The sequence below is a fragment of the Bufo gargarizans genome, chromosome 4 (assembly GCF_014858855.1).
Source record: "Bufo gargarizans isolate SCDJY-AF-19 chromosome 4, ASM1485885v1, whole genome shotgun sequence".
In the NCBI taxonomy this organism is placed as follows: domain Eukaryota; kingdom Metazoa; phylum Chordata; class Amphibia; order Anura; family Bufonidae; genus Bufo; species Bufo gargarizans.
Window position 1 is genome coordinate 492,025,218 of NC_058083.1, and position 23,728 is coordinate 492,048,945.

Consider the following 23,728-nt stretch of genomic DNA (forward strand, 5'->3'; position numbering starts at 1 on the left):
TGACAGATTGATGTACAAATCTCTGAACTCCTGACAACTCAAACACTCATTTAAGTCATATTGTTATCGGTTTGATAAGAATTTAGCCATAAAAACCTTCAAAATCATACAAAAGAGTCAGGTGGTAAAACACTGGCAAGAAAATAAAAATAAAAAACACTACAAAAGCACTGAGCAAGTCAACAAAAAACTAGGTGGCAGCACCCAAATGATGGACTGTTCATCTCTGCTGTCTGGACTGCCTGAGAAAACTTTATAATAAAGGCATGCGGTACAAAAAACTGAAAATCAACTGCTACTTAAAAAAAAAAGTTTTATATATACAGCTAGTGCTTGCTGTACTTGCGTCTCCATGGTCTTCTTCTGGGGACTGCGCTGCATTGCATCCTGACTGCATATAGCGGCAGGACGTAATGCGGGTACTAAAACTTGGCGATGTTACAGTGCAGCACGGCCCCAAAGAAGACCAGGGAGCGGTGAGTGCAGGAGGGACCGCCGGATCGGTGACCAAGCAGGAAATTAATTTTAACTCATTAGGGTCTGATCTGAGGTCTGACATAGGAGGTTTGATCCGATATGGGGGTCAGACCTGAGGTCTGATATGGGGGTACGACCTGAGGTCTGATACTGGGGTCTGAAAAATATATTTTTATTTTCCTCCCCTAAAACCTAAGTATCAGGTTAATCTTATAAAGCGAAAAATATGCATTTCTATAAAACTATGACATGTGCACGTTTCTTTTTTTAGAACCTACATACGCTGCACATTTATGATTAACGTGCGCCCTGGTTTGGAAGAACAAACCAGCTTTATATTCCCATGAATCTCTTATCTCTTCCCTACAAGCCGAACTATGCATTTAACCTATATAGTTAGGGCTAATAGAAGAAAATCCGGAAGAGGAAAGGAAATCAAGTTGCATATTTCAAACTCAATAAAAGCTCTTTTGTAGAGCGGTGAATTTTTAATTCACATCTAAAACCCTTAACACTTTTACACGCATCAAAGGACTCTGATTTTTCACTCCACAAAGTTCCATTAATAGTAAAAAAAAAAAAGAAAAAAGAAAAAAAAAAGTTATTAGTAAACAATCATAAAAATTAAACATTGTAATCTAAAAAGATCCATTGAGTGTAATGTCCTTTTATTAGATACTCAGCGCTCCACTGAAAGGATTTGACATCTGTCATGGCTGACGAGCTTCTCCCCTATAGAATCCTATAATACCCCCACAGTGGCTTCCAGCGGCCAAATCTATTGACTTCCATTGGCATTAGTGTACTGTCTCACCAGGTTTCCATAGCTATGATAGACAGAATTAACCCTTGGAATGCTGCAAGTACCACTGGCAGACTGAACGTGAAGACGGGCTTCTAGATGGTGTGGAGCCTATCCCGGCATGTAATATGACTTTCATTATAAAGCAAAGAACTGATCCCATACATAACTTTCTAAATTACTTTTAAATTTACCAATCTGAAAGGGGTTGTTAACAATTACTTTTACATATTTTTTTACAGCTGTTTTGCAGCCCATAGACTTCTATTATGATGCAATGAATAACGAAATGCCTGTAAAGGAATTCCATTATGCATTCCCACATAGAATTGCATTTTGGTCCATGGTAACGGAATCCATAACGCAATTCATCTTTTACCAACAAACGAAGTGTGAATGAATTTCAAAATATGAAATGCTCTCATCATCCTGACCCTGATAAAAAATAAAATAAAATGCTTCTACACTCATTCTGATCACAGGTGCCTTCTGCCTTTCTATAAGTGTGATTTATTCCTCTTTATCTGCTCTGTGAACTTCGGAGCTGAAAACATAGTGGGAAGTAAGACCCCTTTCGCACGGGCGAGATTTCCGTGCGGGTGCGATGCGTGAGTTGAACGCATTGCACCCGCACTGAATCCGGACCCATTCATTTCTATGGGGCTGTGCACATGAGCGGTGATTTTCACGCATCACTTGTGCGTTGCATCAAAATCACAGAATGCTTCTATTTGTGCGTTTTCCACGCAATGCAGGCCCCATAGAAGTGAATGGGGCTGCGTGAAAACCGCAAGCAAGTGCAGATGCGGTGCGATTTTCACGCGCGGTTGCTAGGAGACGATCGGATAGGGACCCGATCATTATTATTTTCCCTTATAACGTGGTTATAAGGGAAAATAATAGCATTCTTAATACAGAATGCTTAGTACAATAGGGCTGGAGGGGTTAAAAAAAGAAATAATAATTTAACTCGCCTTAATCCACTTGTTCGCACAGCCCGGCTTCTCTTCTGTCTTCATCTTTGCTGTGCAGTAGGAAAAGGACATGGTCCGTCACATGATCCATCACCATGGTAAAAGATCATGTGATGGACCATGTGATGAGTGCAGTGACGTCATCAAAAGGTCCTATTCCTCAAAGACGACTGGATTAAGGCGAGTTAAATTATTTATTTTTATTTAACCCTCCCAGCCCTATTGTACTATGCATTCTGTATTAATTTTTCTCACGCGCGTGCAAAACGCATTACAATGTTTTGCACTCGCACTACAAAATCGTGCATTTTCCCGCAACGCACCCGCATCTTATCTGGCCAAAAAACATGACGCCCATGTGAAAGAGGCATGTGATAGCAGCACAGTGCTGGCCAAAGAGAGACACCCCCTGCTTCTGAGTGAAATGCATCTAGATGTGCAGCTGAAACCGGGAATAATATTGCTGAAAAAACATTAGGGAAGCTACTCGATCCAGGGAGTTATTCTGATTGCCTGATTGGAGTCGGGAAGGAATTTTTTATTCCCCTAAAGTGGGGAAAATTGGCTTCTACCCCACAGGGTTTTATTTTTTGCCTTCCTCTGGCAAACTTGCAGGATAACAGGCCGAACTGGATGGACAAATGTCTTTTTTCGGCCTTATGTACTATGTTACTATTCATTCACATGATTGATATGATTGTCCATTATGTAAACTTTTTGGAAAACTCAGGTATGCTTTAATGTTTCAGCAGACCAAGACATTTTAGACAATTGTATGCCTCCAACATTGTGGGAACGGTTTGTGAAAGGTCCTTTCCTGTTCCAGTATGACTGTACCCCAGAGCACAAAGCAAAGGTCCATAATGGCATGGTTGGCTGAGTGTGTTGTGGAAGAACTTGACTGGCCACACAGGGCCCTGACCTCAACCCCATCCAACATCTTTGGGATGAACTAGAGCGGAGATTGTGAGCCAGGCCCTCTACTCCAACATCAATGTCCGACCTCACAAATGCTCTTCTGGATGAATGGGCAAAGATTCCCACAGATACACCCCAAAATCTTGTAGAAAGCCTTCTTTGAAAGAAAATGTCTTTATAAAAAAATTATCAATCTTGATTGTTCAGTAAACAAAAATCCCATTAAATGACCTTTGCTTGACTTAATGCATTCATACGAGCAACGTGCAATAATAAGCCTGATGTTCCAAAACAAGTCTGCCCATATTTTACATTTACAAATGATTATAAAAATTAAAACATAATTCCATCCTTTAGGTCAGTGAGTGTTTACTTGCCTCGCGTAATTGAGCTAGTACCTTTTAAAGAGCAGCTTGTTACAGCAAAAATAAATAAAAAATCCCAATCACTAATAACTGAAGTTCTGAAAAATAACCAATTATAGATAATGGTCTCTTAGAAGTGATAGCATCTGTCCATGACACAGAGGCACGGGTGATTGCAATTCCAGTATTCTGTTCCACCGTAGGAACAGAATACCAGAATGGCTGTATCCAGCATCTGCTGATACAGCTGGAGCCCAGCAGATCCCATTGGTTATAATGGGGTCCATCATGTTTTCAGAATGCCTTCTGGCAGTCTACCAGACACATACCGCTGCATGCAAAAGATACATACAACTGCCTCGCTTAGGGTCCATTCACACGTCCGCAAAATGGGTCTGCATCCGTTCTGCAATTTTGCGGAACAGGTGCGGACCTATTCATTTTCAATGGGGCCGGAATGTGCTGTCCGCATTTGCGGATCCGCACTTCCATTCCGCAAAAAAAAAAAAAAAAAAAATAGAACAGGTCCTACTCTTGTCCGCAATTGCCGGCGAGGTGCCGGTGACAGTGTTTTGCGAATCTGCAAAACACATACGGACGTGTAAATGGACACTTATTCTCAACATGCAGAAGAATATTGCAGCCTGTATTCTGCAAATAGAGTGGCCCCAAAGACTGGTGAGTTGCCCATCAGAAAGTAATAAAATGGCTCCAAAAAGGCGACTGTACAGGAGGATTTTAGGAGCCAATCAGTAATAAAAGACAATTGGCTACATGTAGAAATATACAAGAGAACCAAATATCACAAAATGAAACTAAGGATAAAAAAGAAAAACACCTTAAACCAATGCGCATATCAATATTTTCACACATTAAACTCAAAATAAATGTTCTACCCGCTGAGAATTGACTGACGGACACAAATAGAAACAAAGACCATATTAATCAATATCCCTTTCCAATTACAAGCAGTCAACATGTGGACCTGGCTCTGGTCAGGGACCAATTAGCTCCTGAAACTGACTGTACACGGAAAACAGGAAGGCAACAAGACCAATTCATTATTCCAAAATCTGCGCAGTTACAACTGTCGTAACCGGCTGGAGCAATCGAATAATGAAGAACAAGGTAAAACTAGACAGACCTCCTACAGATCACTATACACTGCACTAGCTAGCAGCCACTGAATAGGGGGGCGCTGTGGACGTCATGCGTTATGGGGGCGCTGTGGATGTAGGGTTGGGCGATATACCGGTGTTGATGATATACTATGATATGATATATTTGGAAAAAACCGCAGATGACGCAGTTTCCTAATTACCGCGGTATTTTGTGACCTCACCGAAGCGGTTAAGTGCGCTGACTGCTTCTAAATCTGCGTCCGCCCGCCCCTGCACCTTGCATAGCGCCGAGTACAAACACATTACTTCCACTTGCTCCTGGCTCCTTCTTGCTCCGCCTCCCTTATTCAAGTCTCCAGACTCCACCCACCAGTGCCGGTTCTATGTGGCAAACTCTGTGTGAGTACTGGGTGTCTCTGGAGAGACTTTTCCTGCGGCTGCCTCGCTAGTGTGCGCTCTGATGACGAAATTACAAACGTATTACTTGCCGCAGCTGCCGCCCCCGGCTCTCCCTCCTCCTTGCTCTCATATTCAAATCTCCGCCCACCGACATCTGATGTCAGAATCGGAGCACACAAGCGAGGCAGCCAGGGGAAAAGTATATCGTAAAGTATTTTTGTATGTATGGTGGCCTGTGGCCACAAGGCTTTCTTATAGCGTCTCCTGGCGGCCCCCGCCCCCATACAGTATAGCGTCTCCTGGCGGCCCCCGCCCCCATACAGTATAGCGTCTCCTGGCGGCCCCCGCCCCCATACAGTATAGCGTCTCCTGGCGGCCCCCGCCCCCATACAGTATAGCGTCTCCTGGCGGCCCCCGCCCCCATACAGTATAGCGTCTCATGGCGGCCCCCGCCCCCATACAGTATAGCGTCCTCCCTGGCGGCCCCACCCCACCATACAGTATAGCGTCTCCTGGCGGCCCCCGCCCCCATACAGTATAGCGTCTCCTGGCGGCCCCCGCCCCCATACAGTATAGCGTCTCCTGGCGGCCCCCGCCCCCATACAGTATAGCGTCTCCTGGCGGCCCCCGCCCCCATACAGTATAGCGTCTCCTGGCGGCCCCCGCCACCATACAGTATAGCGTCTCCTGGCGGCCCCCCTCCCCCATACAGTATAGCGTCTCCTGGCGGCCCCCGCCCCCATACAGTATAGCGTCTCCTGGCGGCCCCCGCCCCCATACAGTATAGCGTCTCCTGGCGGCCCCCGCCCCCATACAGTATAGAGTCTCCTGGCGGCTGACCCCATACAGTATAGAGTCTCCTGGCGGCTGACCCCATACAGTATAGCGTCTCCTTGTGGCTGACCCCATACAGTATAGCGTCTCCTGGCGGCTGACCCCATACAGTATAGCGTCTCCTTGTGGCTGACCCCATACAGTATAGCGTCTCCTTGTGGCTGACCCCATACAGTATAGCGTCTCCTTGTGGCTGACCCCAATGATGTAACTGGTAAGAGTTTTTTCTTATTTTGACTGATATGACTATTTTGAGTCATGGAACGCAGCCATAAAGTAATATGAAAACAGAGGTGATCATATTGAATACAGTACTACTAGTGCAAGGACTAAGCAGAGCACGCGCACAGACAATGGAACGTGGCCAGATTCTGACAATACGATGCACGAGTGTCCTTGATCAAATAACAGACAGACCTAATTGAAATGCTTAGGACAGAACCAACATTCCCAGACATGTCCCAATGATCCACAAGTAGGTAAGTAATTTCTACTGGACGCTCGACTGTGACAGACAATTTCTTACACTAGATATTGATAAAAGCTTTCATTGCTTGTAATGCAAGATATTCAGAGCATGAAAATCCTTACTTTGTGATGACTGTTACTTTGTGCACTGGTCTAACGACTAAACGCACCACAGTTCTCATTCACATACGGGCATTAGTGGGGCTCAAGTGGATTTACTGCAAATATTTTTCCAAAGAACTGCCGATTTAAATATTGAAGGGAAGGGGTGCACCTACGGGGGGGTTGGCAAACCCACCTCTTTGATAAGACTTGCGAAGGAAAGCATACTTCCCAGATACTGCTAGGATACAAACCTCTGTTTTGATGCCACTGCAGCCAAGGGCAGGCGGCAGTGGTGACCTGTCCCATCGTGTCACGTGACCGCTTGACATGACGCAAGCGGGAGGAGGTCACCAGTGTGGCCCGCGATTGACTGCAGCAGCGTCAAAACTAAAGTTTACATCCTAAGAGCCGAGCAGAGAAGCCGAGGGTGGGGAGAGAAGGAGCCAGGAGGCAGCACTGGAAAGCAGGTAAGTATGCGTCTCTCCATTAACCCCTTAATGACCACTAAAGAGCAAAGGCCACTAAGCAGCCTTATTCTACAGCACCACGTTTTTACAGTGCTGCAGAAGACACCCTGCATGGATGTCTCTTGCTGCCCTAGAACGGGTGCTCAGCTGTCTAATGATGGCCTAGAACGGGTGCTCAGCTGTCTAATGATGGCCTAGAACGGGTGCTCAGCTGTCTAATGATGGCCTAGAACGGGTGCTCAGCTGTCTAATGATGGCCTAGAACGGGTGCTCAGCTGTCTAATGATGGCCTAGAACGGGTGCTCAGCTGTCTAATGATGGCCTAGAACGGGTGCTCAGCTGTCTAATGATGGCCTAGAACGGGTGCTCAGCTGTCTAACGATGGCCTAGCTGTGCTCTAACAGCCGGGATAAGAGAAATCTCCATTTAACCTTTGATTAGCTTCAGAGGTCACATGCTGCAGCCATGTAAAAGAAATTCCCTCTTGAGGAACATGTTTGTCAACCTGATTGCATCTTTGGAGGAGAATAAATGATGTTTGGTTATTGGGAGGACATTGTCCTGTGTAATAAGAGATGGGCTACTGATTATTTTTTGCATTAAACTTTTTTTTCTAAAATAAATCAGCAATAGGAATTTCAGGTTGTCTACAGTGCTTGGAATCCATACACCAGTACACCACTGACATGGTGGTGCAGGTTGTGTGGATTCCACTGTACTGCAGGTAGCACTGTACTGGCACACATCACTGTTCCTGCCTGTGCCCGCTCCACTGAAGCCTTGCATATCACATCCATATGGGCTTCAGTTCTGCATGGCACATTGCTGCTCCTGCCACTGCCCGCTCCGCAAAACACCTCTGTGCAAAAGACTCCGTACTGATCCACAATGCCAGGCTTCAGATGATTGGGGCGGGAACGGGCAAGAGCAGCGATAAAAGCTCCCACAGTGCAGCCCCTATGCCTGCAGTACAGAGGAATCGGTACACCACATACAGGTCTACGGTGTACGGATTCCAAAGCGATCAACTCTGGCTGCCTATTTTGCAAGTAAAATGGTAAAAAAAAAAAAAAATTACAAAAATGTATTATAGGACTTTTAGAACAGGTGTTAATAAAGTTGTTTGAAAGGTTAGATACACTTTCAAGCAAGGGGATTTTTATATTAATGTCATATCCTCAGGGGTTTACAATCCTCACCCCCCTAATTCCCCCAAGGATTAGCCGCTTCAGTGTGAACTACACAGCTCCGCACATTGTGTAATGGACAGAGCTGGTTACTGCAGCACTACCCCCACTGAAGTGAATGGGAGCAGTGCTGCAGTAACCATCTCCATCTACTGCACAATGGAAGGAGCTGTGTAGTTCACTCTGGAGCTACAGTGACACAGAATGTGGGTGGGTGAGGTAAGAATAGGCCAGGCATGCTCAACCTGCGGCCCTCCAGCTGTTGTGAAACTACAACTCCGACAATGCCCTGCTGTAGGCTGATAGCTGTAGGCTGTTCGGGCATGCTGGGAGTTGTAGTTTGCAACAGCTGGAGGGCCGCAGGTTGAGCATGCCTGGGATAGGCCATCAATATAAACATCTCTTTTATTTAGCAGATAAAAACTTATTTCCACTTAGATTTACACCTGATTCCCCACATTTCCAGCTCATACTGTACACATAAATAGCAGCATATCAGTTATCTGAAGCACACGGTTTCCTTTCAACATTACCAGCTACACATACAATTATACAGGGGGCAGAAAACAAAAAATGTTGGTAACAACCACCATTAGTAATTTGCTTCTTACAAGAGGCTCAAAGTTAGGCTACTTTCACACTGGCGTTTTGGTTTCCGTTTGCGAGATCCGTTCAAGGCTCTCACAAGCGGTCCAAAAGGGATCAGTTTTGCCCTAATGCATTCTGAATGGATAAGGATCTGCTCAGAACACATCAGTTTGCCTCCGTTCCGTCTCCATTCCGCTCTGAAGGTGGACACCAAAACACTGCTTGCAGTGTTTTGGTGTCAGTCTGACGAAACAGAGCCAAATGGATCCATCCTGGCACACAATGTACGTCAATGACGACCCTTTTAATGGGATAACCCCTTTAATGAAAAAAAATGCTCTGCAGATACCTGATCCATGTCCATGGTGGTCTCAATCATTTCTTGGAACTTGGAAAAGTCTGAAGTAAGATCGGTGAGAGGAGTGACAAAGACGGCCAGCAGCAGCATCTGGTGACTACCTGTAAAGAAAAAGCAACATTAACTGACCTGGATCTAGAATGTCACCCGGCTGAGAAAAGACAGGCAGAAATAAGACATCAATATATATTTTATGGGATACTCATCGAATGTGATATATCACTAGACTCTGCCATAGCATCCTGATCAATTATTGATCATTCTCACCAGCCCGGAATAACGAAGGGGCCACATTATCTTCTGCACAGAAGGCGGAACAGGAGAAGAGCTTCATTCAAAGTAAAAGGCTACCTGCAGGCTCAGCAAAAACGCTTCCGCTACTGATAAGGCTACTTTCACACTAGCGTTCGGGCGGATCCGTTCTGAACGGATCCGCTCATATTAATGCAGACGGAGGCTCCGTTCAGTACGGATCCGTCTGCATTAATAACTTTAAAAAAATTCGCAAGTGCGCAAGTGCGAAAGTAGCCTGCGCGGATCCGTTCAGACTTTCAATGTAAAGTCAATGGGGGACGGATCCGCTTGAAGATTGAGCCACATTGTGGCATCTTCAAACGGATCCGTCCCCATGACTTACATTGAAAGTCTGGACGGATCCGCACGGATCCGCACGCCTCCGAACGGCCAGGCGGACACCCGAACGCTGCAAGAGCGTTCAGTGGACGCCTGTCGTGGGAGGGAGCGGAGCGGAGGCTGAACGCCGCCAGACTGATGCAGTCTGCGGATCCGCCTCCATTCAGACTGCATCAGGGCTGGACGGCTGCGTTCGGGTCCGCTCGTGAGCGCCTTCAAAACGGAGCTCACGAACGGAAACCGAAACGCTTTGAAAGTAGCCTAATACAACCGTCTGCATCCGGTATGAACGGATCTGGTTGTATTGTCTGTAACATAGCCAAGACGGATCCGTCATGAACTCCACTGAAAGTTAATGGGGGACGGATCTGTTTTCTATTGTGTCAGAGAAAACTGATCCGTGCCCATTGACTTGCATTGTGGGTCATGCCCGATACCTTTTGCTCCGCATCCAAGGACGGAAAGAAAAGCTCAGCTTGCTGCGGTTTGCTCTCCGGTATGGGAACACAACCAAACGGAACCGGATGCATTCAGGTCACTCCGTTCTGTTCAGTTACGTTTTGTCCCCATTGACAATGAATGGGGACAAAACGGAGCCGTTTTTCTCTGGTATTGAGATCCTATGACGGATCTAAATACCGGAAAATAGAAACGCTAGTGTAAAAGTAGCCTAACCTGTAAAGAGGTGGCCTGGGAGTAGCAGTGCAAGCAAACACTGGGAAGGTGTGCAGAGCACTGCAGCCCCTACATTATAAGGATTGGTAGGGGCCTTGCCACCAATCACTAAGGGATGTCATATGCTGTTCCAAATGCTTTTCCAATCATATACTGAAGAGGACGTCTCCTAAACCAAAAAAAGATGCCGCAGTTCCCTTATGGGCACTAAGATATATGTATTTTCTGTGTACTGCATTTGTGAATTTGAGGTCAACGCTCAATAACCTGCCATGACAAGGCAACCTTACTGGGATGAGTCCCTACAGCAGGGATGGCCAACCTGAGGCTCTCCAGCTGTTACAAAACTACAATTCCCATCATGCCCGGACAGTCTACAGCTATCAGCCTACAGCAGGGCATGATGGGAGTTGTAGTTTTACAACAGCTGGAGAGCCTCAGGTTGGCCATGCCTGCCCTACAGTAACAGTCTACCTGTATGACAAGGAACCCACTGATCTCTCTTGGGCCTAGGCCTACAAAATGAACTCTGGATAAAGACGAACGAGCCTTGTTCTATGCTAGAAGAAAACTGTTTTGGACAGATGGGAGGTGTAATGGACCAAGACAGGGGCACTCACTACCACCACATGTACAATGCTAAGGATAAAGAGGGTCATTTACAGATATATGCCACGTTTTGGTGTATATCTGCCGCAGACATGGGCAGGCCGGTCTCTCTGTGATCATTTTCTACGTCTGTTTTAGGTGTAGAAAAAGGTCTAAATGTACGCCATCTACGGAGCTAGAGCAGATTTAGACAGGCAGCTGATACGCCAAAGCTATGTAGGCCGGGGCCTCTACATAAATTCTGCCCATCCACCGCCATCTAAAGGGGTATTAAGACCGGCACCTAAAATGCTTAATAAATGACTCCCAAAGTCTGCACCTCCTGACAAAGTGAAATGAATGTCTACAATGAAAAAGCAATTAAACTCAATGATGGAGCAGAAGCAGGCTGCAGGCGCCAAGATACATATAGGGATGTTGATCCAAAGGTGCGCCAAGAACCTCAAACTTACAACTATAGTAAATAAAGCAGTAACACAAGTCAAAATAATAAAAATGGTACACTCACACCTCGTCGGCCGCAGGGTGTTTGATGGCCTTTGCACCTAACCATTTATTTCACTTGGTTAAGGAGGCGCCGGATTATATCTAGAAAAAAATACGTGAAACTCTTCTCACATGTCTGCTAATGTTTCATACCTGGGCGCCTTCTGCCTTTACAGGTGCATTAAAAAAAGGACCTTTCATGAGATTTTAGTTTTTTCATACTAGTAAGGTATGTCCCATCTGCTGCAGATGCCTTTTTATTTTTTTTCCAAATAGTCTGCTCTGCTGCACCCCGCTATGCCCACCTGTGTGTTCTTAGTACCATTGGTACAGGGAGGAGGTAACCTTAGCGCTCCTCAGTGGGCGTCTCCTTCTCCCTGGCCGTGTACTCCCTTCCATAGCCTGTTCTGGCCACAGCAAGTCTTTTCCCTGGTTGTGTAGTGGTCCGAAGCGAATGGAGACGTCCACTGAGGAGAGCTGCAGCCGATGGTACCAATTAGCATATTGGGCACCGGAACACACAGGGGGGCATTGCGGCACAACGGAGGGGACTATTTGGGGGAGGGGGGAAAGCAGAAGTTGAAAAGCTTCTTAGGCCTCTTGTGCCAGGATCTGTTCAGGAAAAAAAATGTATGGTTTTGCACTCAAGTTCAATCATTTTTCTCTGCGATTCCGTTCACAGTTTCCATTTTCCCCATCTACATTGTATGCGCTTTTCACTCCCGTGCAGAAAAACTGAACAATCTACATCTCCTAACAAGCATCAAATACATTGCATCTGGACGCAATTTGCGTTTTTACACAAGCCCCAATCATTTTTATGCAACCAGATCTGCGTGGAAAAAAACACAATATAGAACATACTTTGTAGTCTCGTCACCATTAGCGCCTGGACTCTCCGCTGCTCTGCTTTCATCCAGCAGACACGCGCTGGGAGAAGATCCGCCCCTCACGCGACCCGACAGAGGGTGGGCGTGGCTTGGGGTCCCGCCTCCAGCAGTCTGGCAAGTTTGAATCTGTGCTGTGGAGCTGAGCTTCTGGAGACATGTCAACTAGGGCCGCACAGTCCACGGCTGAGAGAACTAGGCATGCAGATTTATTAGTGTGTTTTATAGGACTGGGTCCCCAGGAGGTCACAATGAGGAACCCTGTTAGAAGATTTCTAAGCACCGGCTGTGCTGGTTTCACACCACAGTATGTCAGTGGGATCCCCCGTCCTCGCCTGTGTAGTACTAACCGGGTCGCATAGCATTATATTGATTTAAAATGCTATGTAACCCTCAAAGGTCTGGAGTGTACTGGATAACACTAACATACTGCTGTCAGTGTTATCCAATACATTGCAAAACCGTAAGGGTTACACAGCATCATAAATCAATATAATGCTATGCGACCCCGGCAGTGCTGGGAGGGCAGTACAGAGCTCCTGCACGATCTAGAAAAGGACAGCTATGTTAGTGCGCGGCTCCTTACTGACGTGTGGGGTGATGGGCAGAGAGCGGTTAGCGCCCCAGCCTCCGTTGCTCGTCTCAAGTCCCTTCCTGTTTGACGCCGTTACGGCCAATAACTGATCACAGCTTCCCTTGCATTATGTTAATTGGTCATGTGATACAAGGGGAGCAGATCTCCACTGTGGCCAGTGATTGGCTGCTGTGGTATCAAGATAAAAGTTTTCATGGAGAAACCCAAGTCAAGCAGCGGAGGCCTGGAAGCGAAGGAGCCAAGGCCCAGCACCTAGGGGATCAAGGAAGCATGATCAGCAACCCAAATCTGCATGTCCAGGTCATGGAGATGAGTGCACAACCCCTTTAACTGTGTGGGCTGTAGCCTAGGAAGCCTCATGCTCCTAAGCATCCCAGTTTTTATTTTTTACAGTAGACATGTGGGTGAGAGTAGGTGGGGGCCTAATGGAGGAACAGTGAGGGGGTGTAATGAAGGGCGGTGAACCTCAAGATTGATGGGGCTGAAAGAACTAATCAAAAGGAGGACACAAATGGGCAACTACACAAGGTAAGACCCGTCTCTTTTTTTATTGTACCGTAATTATATGTATCTTAAATTTGGCGACTAAAAATTTCATTTGGCTCCTAAATTTTTCAGGTTAGGAGCCAATGACTCCTTGATATTTTTTTTAGTCTGCAGCACTGTGAACGCAGAGATGAGGCATGAAAAACGTACACAGACCCATTACAATGAATGGGTCAGGATCCAGTCTGAATGCTATGCGTTTGTGTGAAAAAGCCCTTAGTCTAAACGCTTTTTTTTTTTTTTTAGTAATTCTGAGGGGGTCTTTTCAGGCTTTTATTTTATTTATTTTATTCTAAACCCAAAATGCTGAATATTCTGTACCCGTGCCCGCTATATGTACCAGGCTAATAGAAGAAACCTGTAAACATAGCGTTGGCTTCGAGCTCTCCTGCGTGCACACAGCTTTATAATGAAGTGAGTCTCTGGCTGCGAGATGCCTTACAATCCTGGAAAATTACCATATTAAACATTTATAAATGGGAGGCACATTAAGCCTGAGAAGAGCGGCATGAAGCAGGAGTGTGAATGAAACCGTCAGTGTCGAGATGCTCTCGAGAAGAAACACGGATACTTGAGAAGGGCGCTAGAGTATGAAAGGAGACATGCTGAAGCCTGACAAGAGGCTTGTGTACACAGAGGTGTAGTCTGAACAGCGCTGCAAAATCTCATTTAACTGCCATCAAGTAGAAGCTTCAACAGACAGGTCTGACACCGAGCAGAAAGAAGCGAGAGGCAATCCGAACAACAACGACAACATCCATAGAAAATAAGATGTGCAAACAATGTCCTTCAATTCACAGTATGTCCCAGCAAGACGAGGGTCTCGTTTTTTTGGGCTGACTTTTAGGGCTGTTTCACACGAGCGGATGCCGTGCGTGACATCCGCTGCGTGAATGTCAGCCAAGACCCGATGCAGACTGCAGAAGCACGGAGCATTAACATGATTGATAATGCTCCGTGCCTCTCTGATCTCTTTACTAAGGAAATCACAGTGAGATAAGTTGTCACCGTGATTTCGTAGTAAAGAGGTCACAGAGAGGCACGGAGCATTATCAATCATGTTAATGCTCCGTGCTTCTGCAGTCTGCATCGGGTCTTGGCTGTCATTCACGCAGCGGATGTCACGCACGGCATCCGCTCGTGTGAAACAGCCCTTAAAGGGATTGTCTCATTTCAGCAAATAGCCTTTATCATGTAGAGACAATTAATACAAGGCACTTACTAATGTATTGCGATTGTCCATATTGCCTCCTTTGTTGGCTTGATTCATTTTTCCCTCACATTATACACTGCTCATATCCAGGGGTTACAGCCACCTGCTGCAGTGAAGATACAACAAGGCCGGGACAGGAGCTTCTGGTGATGCATGCCTATACGAACTCCCACGGTCCCAGCCACCAGAGCAGCCGTAGCTGTTTTCTATATGCGCAAGCACGACCACCACTGCTGTTTTACAGGGTGGTCGTAAACCCTGGACATGAGCAATGTGTAAAGTGATAGAAAAATGAATCCGGCCAGCAAAGGAGGCAATATGGACAATCACAATACATTAGTAAGTGGATTGTATTAACTTCCTCAACATGATAAATGCCATTGGCTGAAGTGAGACAGCCCTTTATGCATAGTATGGTAATCCTCTATGCTTTATTCCAAGAGAAGAGCCAAGGTCAGCCTTCAATGCCAGTTTGGAAAATGCAAAATGATAAAAAGTACAGGAATGTGACCATACAGCTAAAGGGATATTGTGAGGACTTTTCTGGCATGTAGACCAAAAGGCAAGAGGAGAACATGTCCTACATGTACGGACAGCCTGCAGCTAAGGCTAGGTCCACAGTCGGTGATTGTCAAAGCTTAGTTTTCTAGGCATGCCCTGTACAAGGAAAGAATAGATCTCCCACAGAAGTCAATGAGGACCCCTCCAGACCACTGTGTCTATGGCCCATGTGGATGCTGTAAAGCAATTTTCTTAATGCTGTGTAAATGGTATTAAGAACAGCTCAGGCAAGATGGCCGCCCCCATAATCATGTACCTGAAATAGAATGAATCTACAATCAGAAAATAAAAACTGATTAGAAAAAAAAAAAGGATGCGTCGCCACCTGGTTATAATTGGCAGATTTTTGGTGGCACACTTCCTTTACAATGTCCCTCTGGTGTAGGGATCCAAGTCCTGGGTCCACACCAAATTCAGGGCAAGTCCTGGAATTGATTCTAAGAATGGAGATGACCACCTTCCCATGTGAGCTACAAAAACCTACATGTGTACCCTATACACTAAACCAGGGAAGGCCAACCTTCGGCTCTCCAGCTGTTGCAAAAAACTACAACTCCCAGCATGCCCAGACTGCTTACAGCAGGGCATGATGAGAATTGTAGATTTACAACAGCTGGAGAGCCGCAAGTTGGCCATCCCTGCACTAAACCAACCTCAATACCTTGGCCTCCATCAATGAGTCCTTTCTAACATATCACGATCACCTTCAGAATTAAAAGGGAACGTGTGATTAGAAAATGCTATAGTTTAAATCATGTTTTTATATTTAATATATTTTTTTATTTTTCAAGTCAAACTGTATTTCAACAAAATCCTGAAGTTTTCACACTGGCCACTAAGCTTCTTGGTCTGTACAGATCACTTTACTGCAGTTACCTACTCATCTGTCATTCTAATCCTGCCTGTAATGATATCAGCTCTGTGTATAGATAAGACAGGATCCATCACTCACAATAGGTGACTATCAGAGCTTTATCTATTCTCTTCTTGTACAATGACCTCTGCACAGGTCACAGAGCATGCCCAGAAAACTCCCATAGAAGTCAATGAGTCCCCTCCAGTCCAATGTATCTCTGGACCATGGGGCGGCCGTAAAGCAATTTTCTTAATGCTGTTAAGAACAGCTCGGGCAAGATGGCCACCCCCATAATCATGTCCAGCAAATAGAATAAATCCGCAAACAGAAAATAAAAACTGTTTAGGAAAAAAAAGGATATGTGTCGCTATATGGTTTTAACTGGCAGATACAATTTGTGTTTGAAATGAAGGTTTGACTCTTTATAACCTCCTGCTCACTGCAGCAAAAATGCTACATAAAAAGATATTATAAAGCCAAGACCTGTTGTATATACTGGATAAACCCACCATAACACGTAAATACTCATATTTAATACGGATGTGCTGTAGCCGCAGGTATAAAATATGTATGACCCCAGAGAATCACTCATAAATGTGTGGATACCGAGATACACCGCGTCCGACAAATAATATCCATGACTTCAGCAACGTTAACCGGCAATTCAAAGCAGCAGCGTTCTAGTATTTAATAAATTGTCATGGTCGTTAGAAGGAGTGAACGCCGCCCAGGTAGTGCATGCAAATAAATAACCTGGATTATGTCTGCCACCGGGTAGATTGATGCTGAACTGACCCAATCAAGCTTGCTTATCTGCAATTTGTGGCAACCACATCCTGCAGGCATCAGTCTGCGCTGCGGGGGACACCGTTTAGAGGATGAAATGCTTTATAAACTATTACTTACTCAGCAGCCCATTTAGCAAAAATAAAGCACTTCTGTAATGTGGAGTGGAAATGGCTTTGAAACCATCTAACAGGTACCTGCGAGAGAGAGAGAGCCATCCGCCGGGTATAAAGAGGAATACATACAGAGACCGCACTGCGCAAAATGGAGAAAATTATACAGCCGAGGCGACGACTAATCCAGAAATTGTCCCTACCTTAGACGACGGGCTAACAAAACCACAAAAACTGACATCGCCCGCCATGTGTAATTGCTGCATCGTTGCAGTTTATTGACAGGTAATTCAGGAGGAGACACAAATACTCTGCTGTAACCATTCTGGAAAAACCTTCAGGACTGAAGCTGCTATTTTTAAAGGGGTTGTGTAAGACACGACACACTGCTAGGATAGGCTACCAATGTAGAATTGGCTGGTGGTAACCACTGGGGGTCATTGCTGGTTTGGAAAACAAACCATGCTAGGAAAAAGTCAAGCCCCTGCGGCACAGACAAAAATTTATCTCCCTGCTCCCATTTTTGGGCAAAAAAAATAAATAAATTTGTCACCAACCTCGTATTTGTAAATTTTTAAATACCATTTACAACTAAATTTTGTGACAAATGTAATTTCTGAGCCGCCCTGTTCACTTTCTAAAAATAGGTGCATGGCAAGGGTGCGGCATGGGCAGGGCCTGCAGGTCTGCCACATTTACTGTATGTTCCTTTGCGCCTATTTTCAGGTGCAAATGAAAACGGAAACGTATGGCAGCACTAAACTGCCGTAGATTGTATTCTGGGGCACGGACTGACGGCTACACACGACATTTCAAAGACCGGTGTAAAACTTCCCTAAATATTTTACAAATTTTTTAGCAAATGAGATTTTGCACAAAAATGTACAACTTTCTAAAAAATTGTTGTTTTTTTTCTTACCACTCACGACAGAAAGTTGTACAAATGGGTGTGCCTTAGCAGGAGGCCGGGCCTCTGCAGCCTGACACATTAAACTCCTCTGGTGTAGATTTTAGTTCCAGTTTAGAGGCATGTGCCTCTTAATAAATTTGACTTGTTACTCAGTTTATTTTTTTTATACTAAGACCGGCATATAAAACTGCAGTCTTCAGTAAATCTGCCCCTTTGTCTCTAATCAGATCCACTCCAGTTTTTTTTCCTGGTTGGCCATTCATTATAACGTGGCCTCCAGGGAAAGCCAAGCATAGCTGACATGGGACAAGGTGGTAAAAAGCTCTTCTAGCACCAACGTGATCCCAGACGATCACTAGAATTAAATTACTTTGCTCAGACTTTGAGAATGAGAGTCTCCAAGTTGTAAATTTGCAGACCTGCCATTTCATTTACTTCTATGAGACCCCAAGTGAAATGTTACCACTGAAGGCAGTCATTGGCAGCTGTGGCCCAGGTGGCCATGTCCATGCCCCAGCCAGAAGAAAACAAGGCGGGATGCACAAAGGAGAAACAGGAGCCAGTGGGCAGAACCAAAGTGACAGGGTGCAGGCTAGGGGGAGTGAAACAAGCCGTTTTAGGCAGAGGGCAGTGCAGGTTTCTTCTGAGCCTTCCCATCAGACATATTTCTTAATCGCTGGTGGAAGTCTTTAGGTTGGATCATGGTTGGAATCTGCTTTTTTTTGTCCATGCTGGTGTCAAAGAGAACCCGCTACCGCAACTGACTCACTAAAATAAGAAGACTGGTGTCGCAGCGGCGTACCTACCATATAGGCAGACCACGCAGCTACTATGGGGCCCGTGAGGAAGAGGGGCCCGCAGTGGAGGAGAGGCCCTGCCCCCTAATTGCTCCTGTCCATCTTTCGAAAGCTATTTGACCTTTGATTATGTCATCACAGGTCCTGTAAGGGAACTGCACAGTGAAAAATGTATTTCCCAGGTTAGAACAGTGCATCTGCCAGGACCTGTGATGACATCATCTTCAACATCACAGGTCCTGCAGGATCTAGCAAAGGAACTGCACCAAAAATTGTGTAGTTACTAGGTTTGAAAGGTACATCTGCCAGGACCTGTGATGACATCACAGGTCCTTTAACCACTAACAGCAAGTATTAGAAGTTTACAATCAGCTCTGCATTGATCCATACAAACTGGAATGGAATGGTAAGAGGAGGTCCTCCACTTCTCATCATTTACCGTCCCTCCATGCCCGGTTTTTACTCATTGCTCACTCATGTATAATACTTCAGACAGTTACAGTGACCACTACCTCATGTACCTCACACACACAGTGACCATAATATATAACTGACCACATATTTCTGTAAACAATGCATCTACAGTATTATACCTTGTATGTATCACATCAATACACTGCTGTGTGTGTGTGTGTGTGTGTGTGTGTATACACACACACACACAGCATATATTACACAGTATCAGATGCAATATGTACAGATATATAGTATGTACAGCAGTGTACTGATATGTGAGGTACGAGGTATAATAGATGCAGTGTATACAGATATATAGTATCTACAGCAGTGGACTGAAATGTGAGGTATGAGCTGTAATTTATACTTCATACCTCACATCAATACACTGCTGTATTTACTATATACCTGTACACACTGCATCTATTATACCTCGTACCTCACATCAGTACACTACTGTATATACTATTTATCTGTACACACTGCATATATTATACCTCGTACCTCACCTATCGGTACACTACTGTATATACTATATACCTGTACACACTGCATATATTATACCTTGTACCTCACATCAGTACACTACTGTATATACTATATACCTGTACACGCTGCATATATTATACCTTGTACCTCACATCAGTACACTACTGTATATACTATATATCTGTACACTGCAGCTATTATAACTCGTACCTCACATATCAGTACACTACTGTATATACTATATACCTGTACACACTGCATATATTATATCTCGTACCTCACATATCAGTACTCTGCTGTATGTACTATAAATCTATACACACTGCATCTATTATACCTCTTGTGTGTGCCAGGGCTGCTTTGTAATCCCAATCCGGCCCTGATGGCATAAGTTATAAAACGCAGCAGCAAGCATAGTTCATGGAACATAGAGAGAGGCCTGGAATGGGTAGTGGGAGGGGCTATAAACGGGGAATAGGGGCCCATTTTCGATTCTTGCTATGGGGCCCAGTGATTTCTATGTACGCCCCTGCTGGTGTGACACCCTAAAGAGTTTTAATAGACAGCGAAAATTGCACTTTTAAAAGAACAAACAAAAGGGAGAAGAAAATAACTTTCCAATTTTGTGCAACCACATGGTATACCACATGACACACCTGAGCCAATCAGAAGAGGATCAGGTCATACACAGTAAAGAATCTGGTTAGTGGCATTTATAGGATATGATCCTTTTCAAAGCTTCTGACTGGGAGGGATCCTGTAACTCCACAAAAGGAGGACAAGTCTTTCTTAGATGCTGAGGTCACTATTGACTGCGGCATCTAAGGGTTCAAACGACCTTGAATAATGGTTCTGCTGATCCAAGGGCCTGACTGTCATAAGACAGCTGAGCGCCTCTTCTTGAATGCACAGGAGACCCATACAACACTTAGATAAGGGAAACGCACAACAGCTGGGGCCCAGCCTAAGGCTCCTTGGAGACCACCTTAAAAAACAGTATTGTTCGTCACTAAGGGGCTGAAAAGTTGGAATATATAAAGGGTTATTTCGATCCCCAAATTTTGATTCGGTTTCGATACTATAAAAAAGTACTGTGATACTAGGTACCGTGCGAAAAAAATAAAAACACCAAAAACAGCAGTGTGCATTCCGCATTTTATGGAACGTCCGGCCCATAATAGAACAGTCCGATCCCATTTTTTTTTGGGGGGGGGAAGGTGACCCAAAAAAAAAAAAAAGTCGAATGTCGCAGTTTTTTTTTTTTCTGTTACGGTGCTCACCGTATAGGACTTTTTAAATATATTTGAATAGTTTGGACTTTTCAGACGTGGCGACATGTGATATGAAATATATAAACATATGTAAAATTGGGAAAGGGGATGATTTATACTTTATACATGGCTTCAGTAGCGTCCTGGCTGCCATGATTACACTGCTGGGGCTCCGATCGGAACTGCCCCTGCCACCAATGAGGAGGAGGGGAGGGGACACTGTGGCCACTGCCACCAATGATTTTAATTCTTTGGGGGTGGGGGGCATTGGGGGGGTTGAGGGGAGGGGATGCACTGCGCCACCAATGACTAATACTGGGAAGGAGGGGGGTAGGGCACACTGCGCCACCAATGATAATATAATTAACATTTAATACAGGAGGCGGGTGCGGCACCTGAGGGGTTAACTGCCGCTAATCGCAGCTCCCCGCCAGCACCCACTCCCTGGATTTGTATTGAACATTTACTTTCTTGGTCGCGCAGTGCGCCCGCCACTCTCTCCTCATTGGTGGCAGCAGCGGCACAGGGACGAGGGAAAGACTGCTTCCTTCTCCCCTGTGCTGCTGAGGAGAACACGGAGCGTGCTGAGAGCAGCGCGCTCCTTGTTCTCTGATACTAGACTGCGCAATAGACAAGCCTAGCATCGAAAAAAGGCAAACTCTGGTATAGAGGTCGATACCAGGTAAAAGTATCGATTGGGTATCGAAAACTCGATAACTATATATGTGTAAATGTAGTGCATTCCACTTTCATCTCACGTCTGGCCAAGCTTCCCGTCAGTACATCCCGACAACTATTTTCTCTTTCCCTTATACTAACATTAGTGCAAAGAAAAGAGAATTAAAAAGAAAGGAAGTTGTCTAAACCTCTGGAATGTGGGGTCACCGGCTCAGATAATATTAACATGCAAGACTGAAAGGTTAGGGGAAAGAAATTAAAACCTGAATATAGGAAACGAGCCAAATATATAGAAGAATGCTAATTTTACCACTGGCCTGCTCATGCAATGCTTCTCCAAGCGTTTGTGTAAGGGAAATACACCACAAGGTTACATAAAACATGGCAAGTGGAAAATTATTTTAAAAAATAAATAACTGGAGGAGTTGGATGGGTCAAGGACGAAGTCAAACAAATTACATTTGAGTTGGATGCCTGCCTGGTCCAACAACTTAATTTATTAGCAATAGCTTGGAGGACGGCACGCGCGGCCACTGCACGTCAGTCTAGTGCATGATGGATGACCAGCACTCCCACTTACTAGGACTGTAACTCTTCTTAATGGGCGATAATGTATCTCGCTGAGTAATGAACCCACAAAGAACATTTAGCAAATAATCACAGGAAAAAGGTAGAAACAAGAAAAAGAACCTCTGTCACCGCCACCGGAAGGTAGTTATCCAGGATTTTATGACATTTGCCTACAAATATAGAATGGTATAAATAAAAATAAAAAAACAACATTACTTACCTGCAACAGAGGATACATCACATTATACTGCACCTGCTCTGATCAGAATCCTACCTAAGGGCAGCAAATGATAAATCAGTGACATAACTGCTGTCCCCTCACTCACATTGTGTATTCCTATTTGATGCTGCTTCAGCCCGTCTCTCCTGCCTCCTGCTTGTGATCAGTTTCTGACTGCCATGTCTTACAAGAGGAGGAAACAGTGTGTAAGCAGTGGGAGTAAGCAGGGAGAACGGCGAGATGCTTCATCTATAGAAACACTGCAGATTATGCAAAGAGCACAGACATGGGACAGCAGGGTGAAGCTGTGTATCATAGGCTATGTTGGAGATTCCACACACAGCACTCACAGGTAGTAGTGTAAGGTGAGTTTTACAACTCTGCTGATGTTAACTGTAGGGATTAATCTACTATATCTTTTTTTTCCTGGTCTAATAGATAAGGCAGAAATGATATCTTCAGCAGAACTATATAGGGGACATATAAGTAGTTAACAAGTAGCAGGCTACATAGGCCGCCTTCCTGCCCATAATGCAGTGGTTTAAAATGTATGGCTGCAACAGATTTGGGATGAAAAATTATACTGCTACAATATTGCTGGCGAGTTAGCATTATATATCCAAAACATTTGCCCTGGTGCTTCCAGCAGGATTACGGTAATCCTGCCCTGGAAGCCTGCACACTCTCCAGCAGCAGCGATACACTGACATATTCAAGCCTGCTGGACTAAATAGAAACACGAACAGGCCGAAATCTCTCTGAGCCCAGCAGGCATGATGACATCACTGCATGGTGTCTGCTGGGGAGATGTTGCCGTTCACCAGGGGAAGGAAGCTAGGTAAGCATTAATTTATTTTATTTTATCAACACTACTGTGGGGGAACAACACTATGAACAAGGATCTAAGCTGGCATAACTACTGTAAAGAGGACACTACGGGGGCATGACTCCTGTGTGGGAGCACAACTACTGCGAATGGGACAGTAAGGGGCAAAACTACCGTGTGTGGGTACCGTAAAGGGTATAATTACTGTGAAGGAGGCACTAAGGGGCGTAACCACTGTGTGAGTGAGGGGTTGTAGTGTGAGCATGGTTTACCCTGGGTTCACACCTGAGCGTTCTGAAACGAGCGCTCTGTATGCGCGATTGTACGGGCGTTTACAATCGCGCATACAGAGACAGGCGTGCACACATTGTCGCGAGTTCCCGAATATCTATGTACGGGAACGTGCGACAAACGCCCCCCAAAAAAAGCTCAAGAACTTGTTTGAGCGTAGGGCATTTTACAGCGCGATCGTACGCGCTGTAAAACGC

At 45.1% G+C, this 23,728-nt stretch overlaps 1 protein-coding gene across 1 annotated transcript in view; it reads right to left on the reverse strand.

Moving 5' to 3' along the window:
- Window positions 1-23,728, reverse strand: part of MSH2 (mutS homolog 2) — a 123,409-nt gene that overhangs the window by 50,239 nt on the left and 49,442 nt on the right. The window contains exon 8 of the mRNA XM_044289667.1: window positions 9,055-9,164. Coding sequence (XP_044145602.1) covers window positions 9,055-9,164 — 110 coding nt within the window. The remainder of the gene's footprint in view (window positions 1-9,054; window positions 9,165-23,728) is intronic.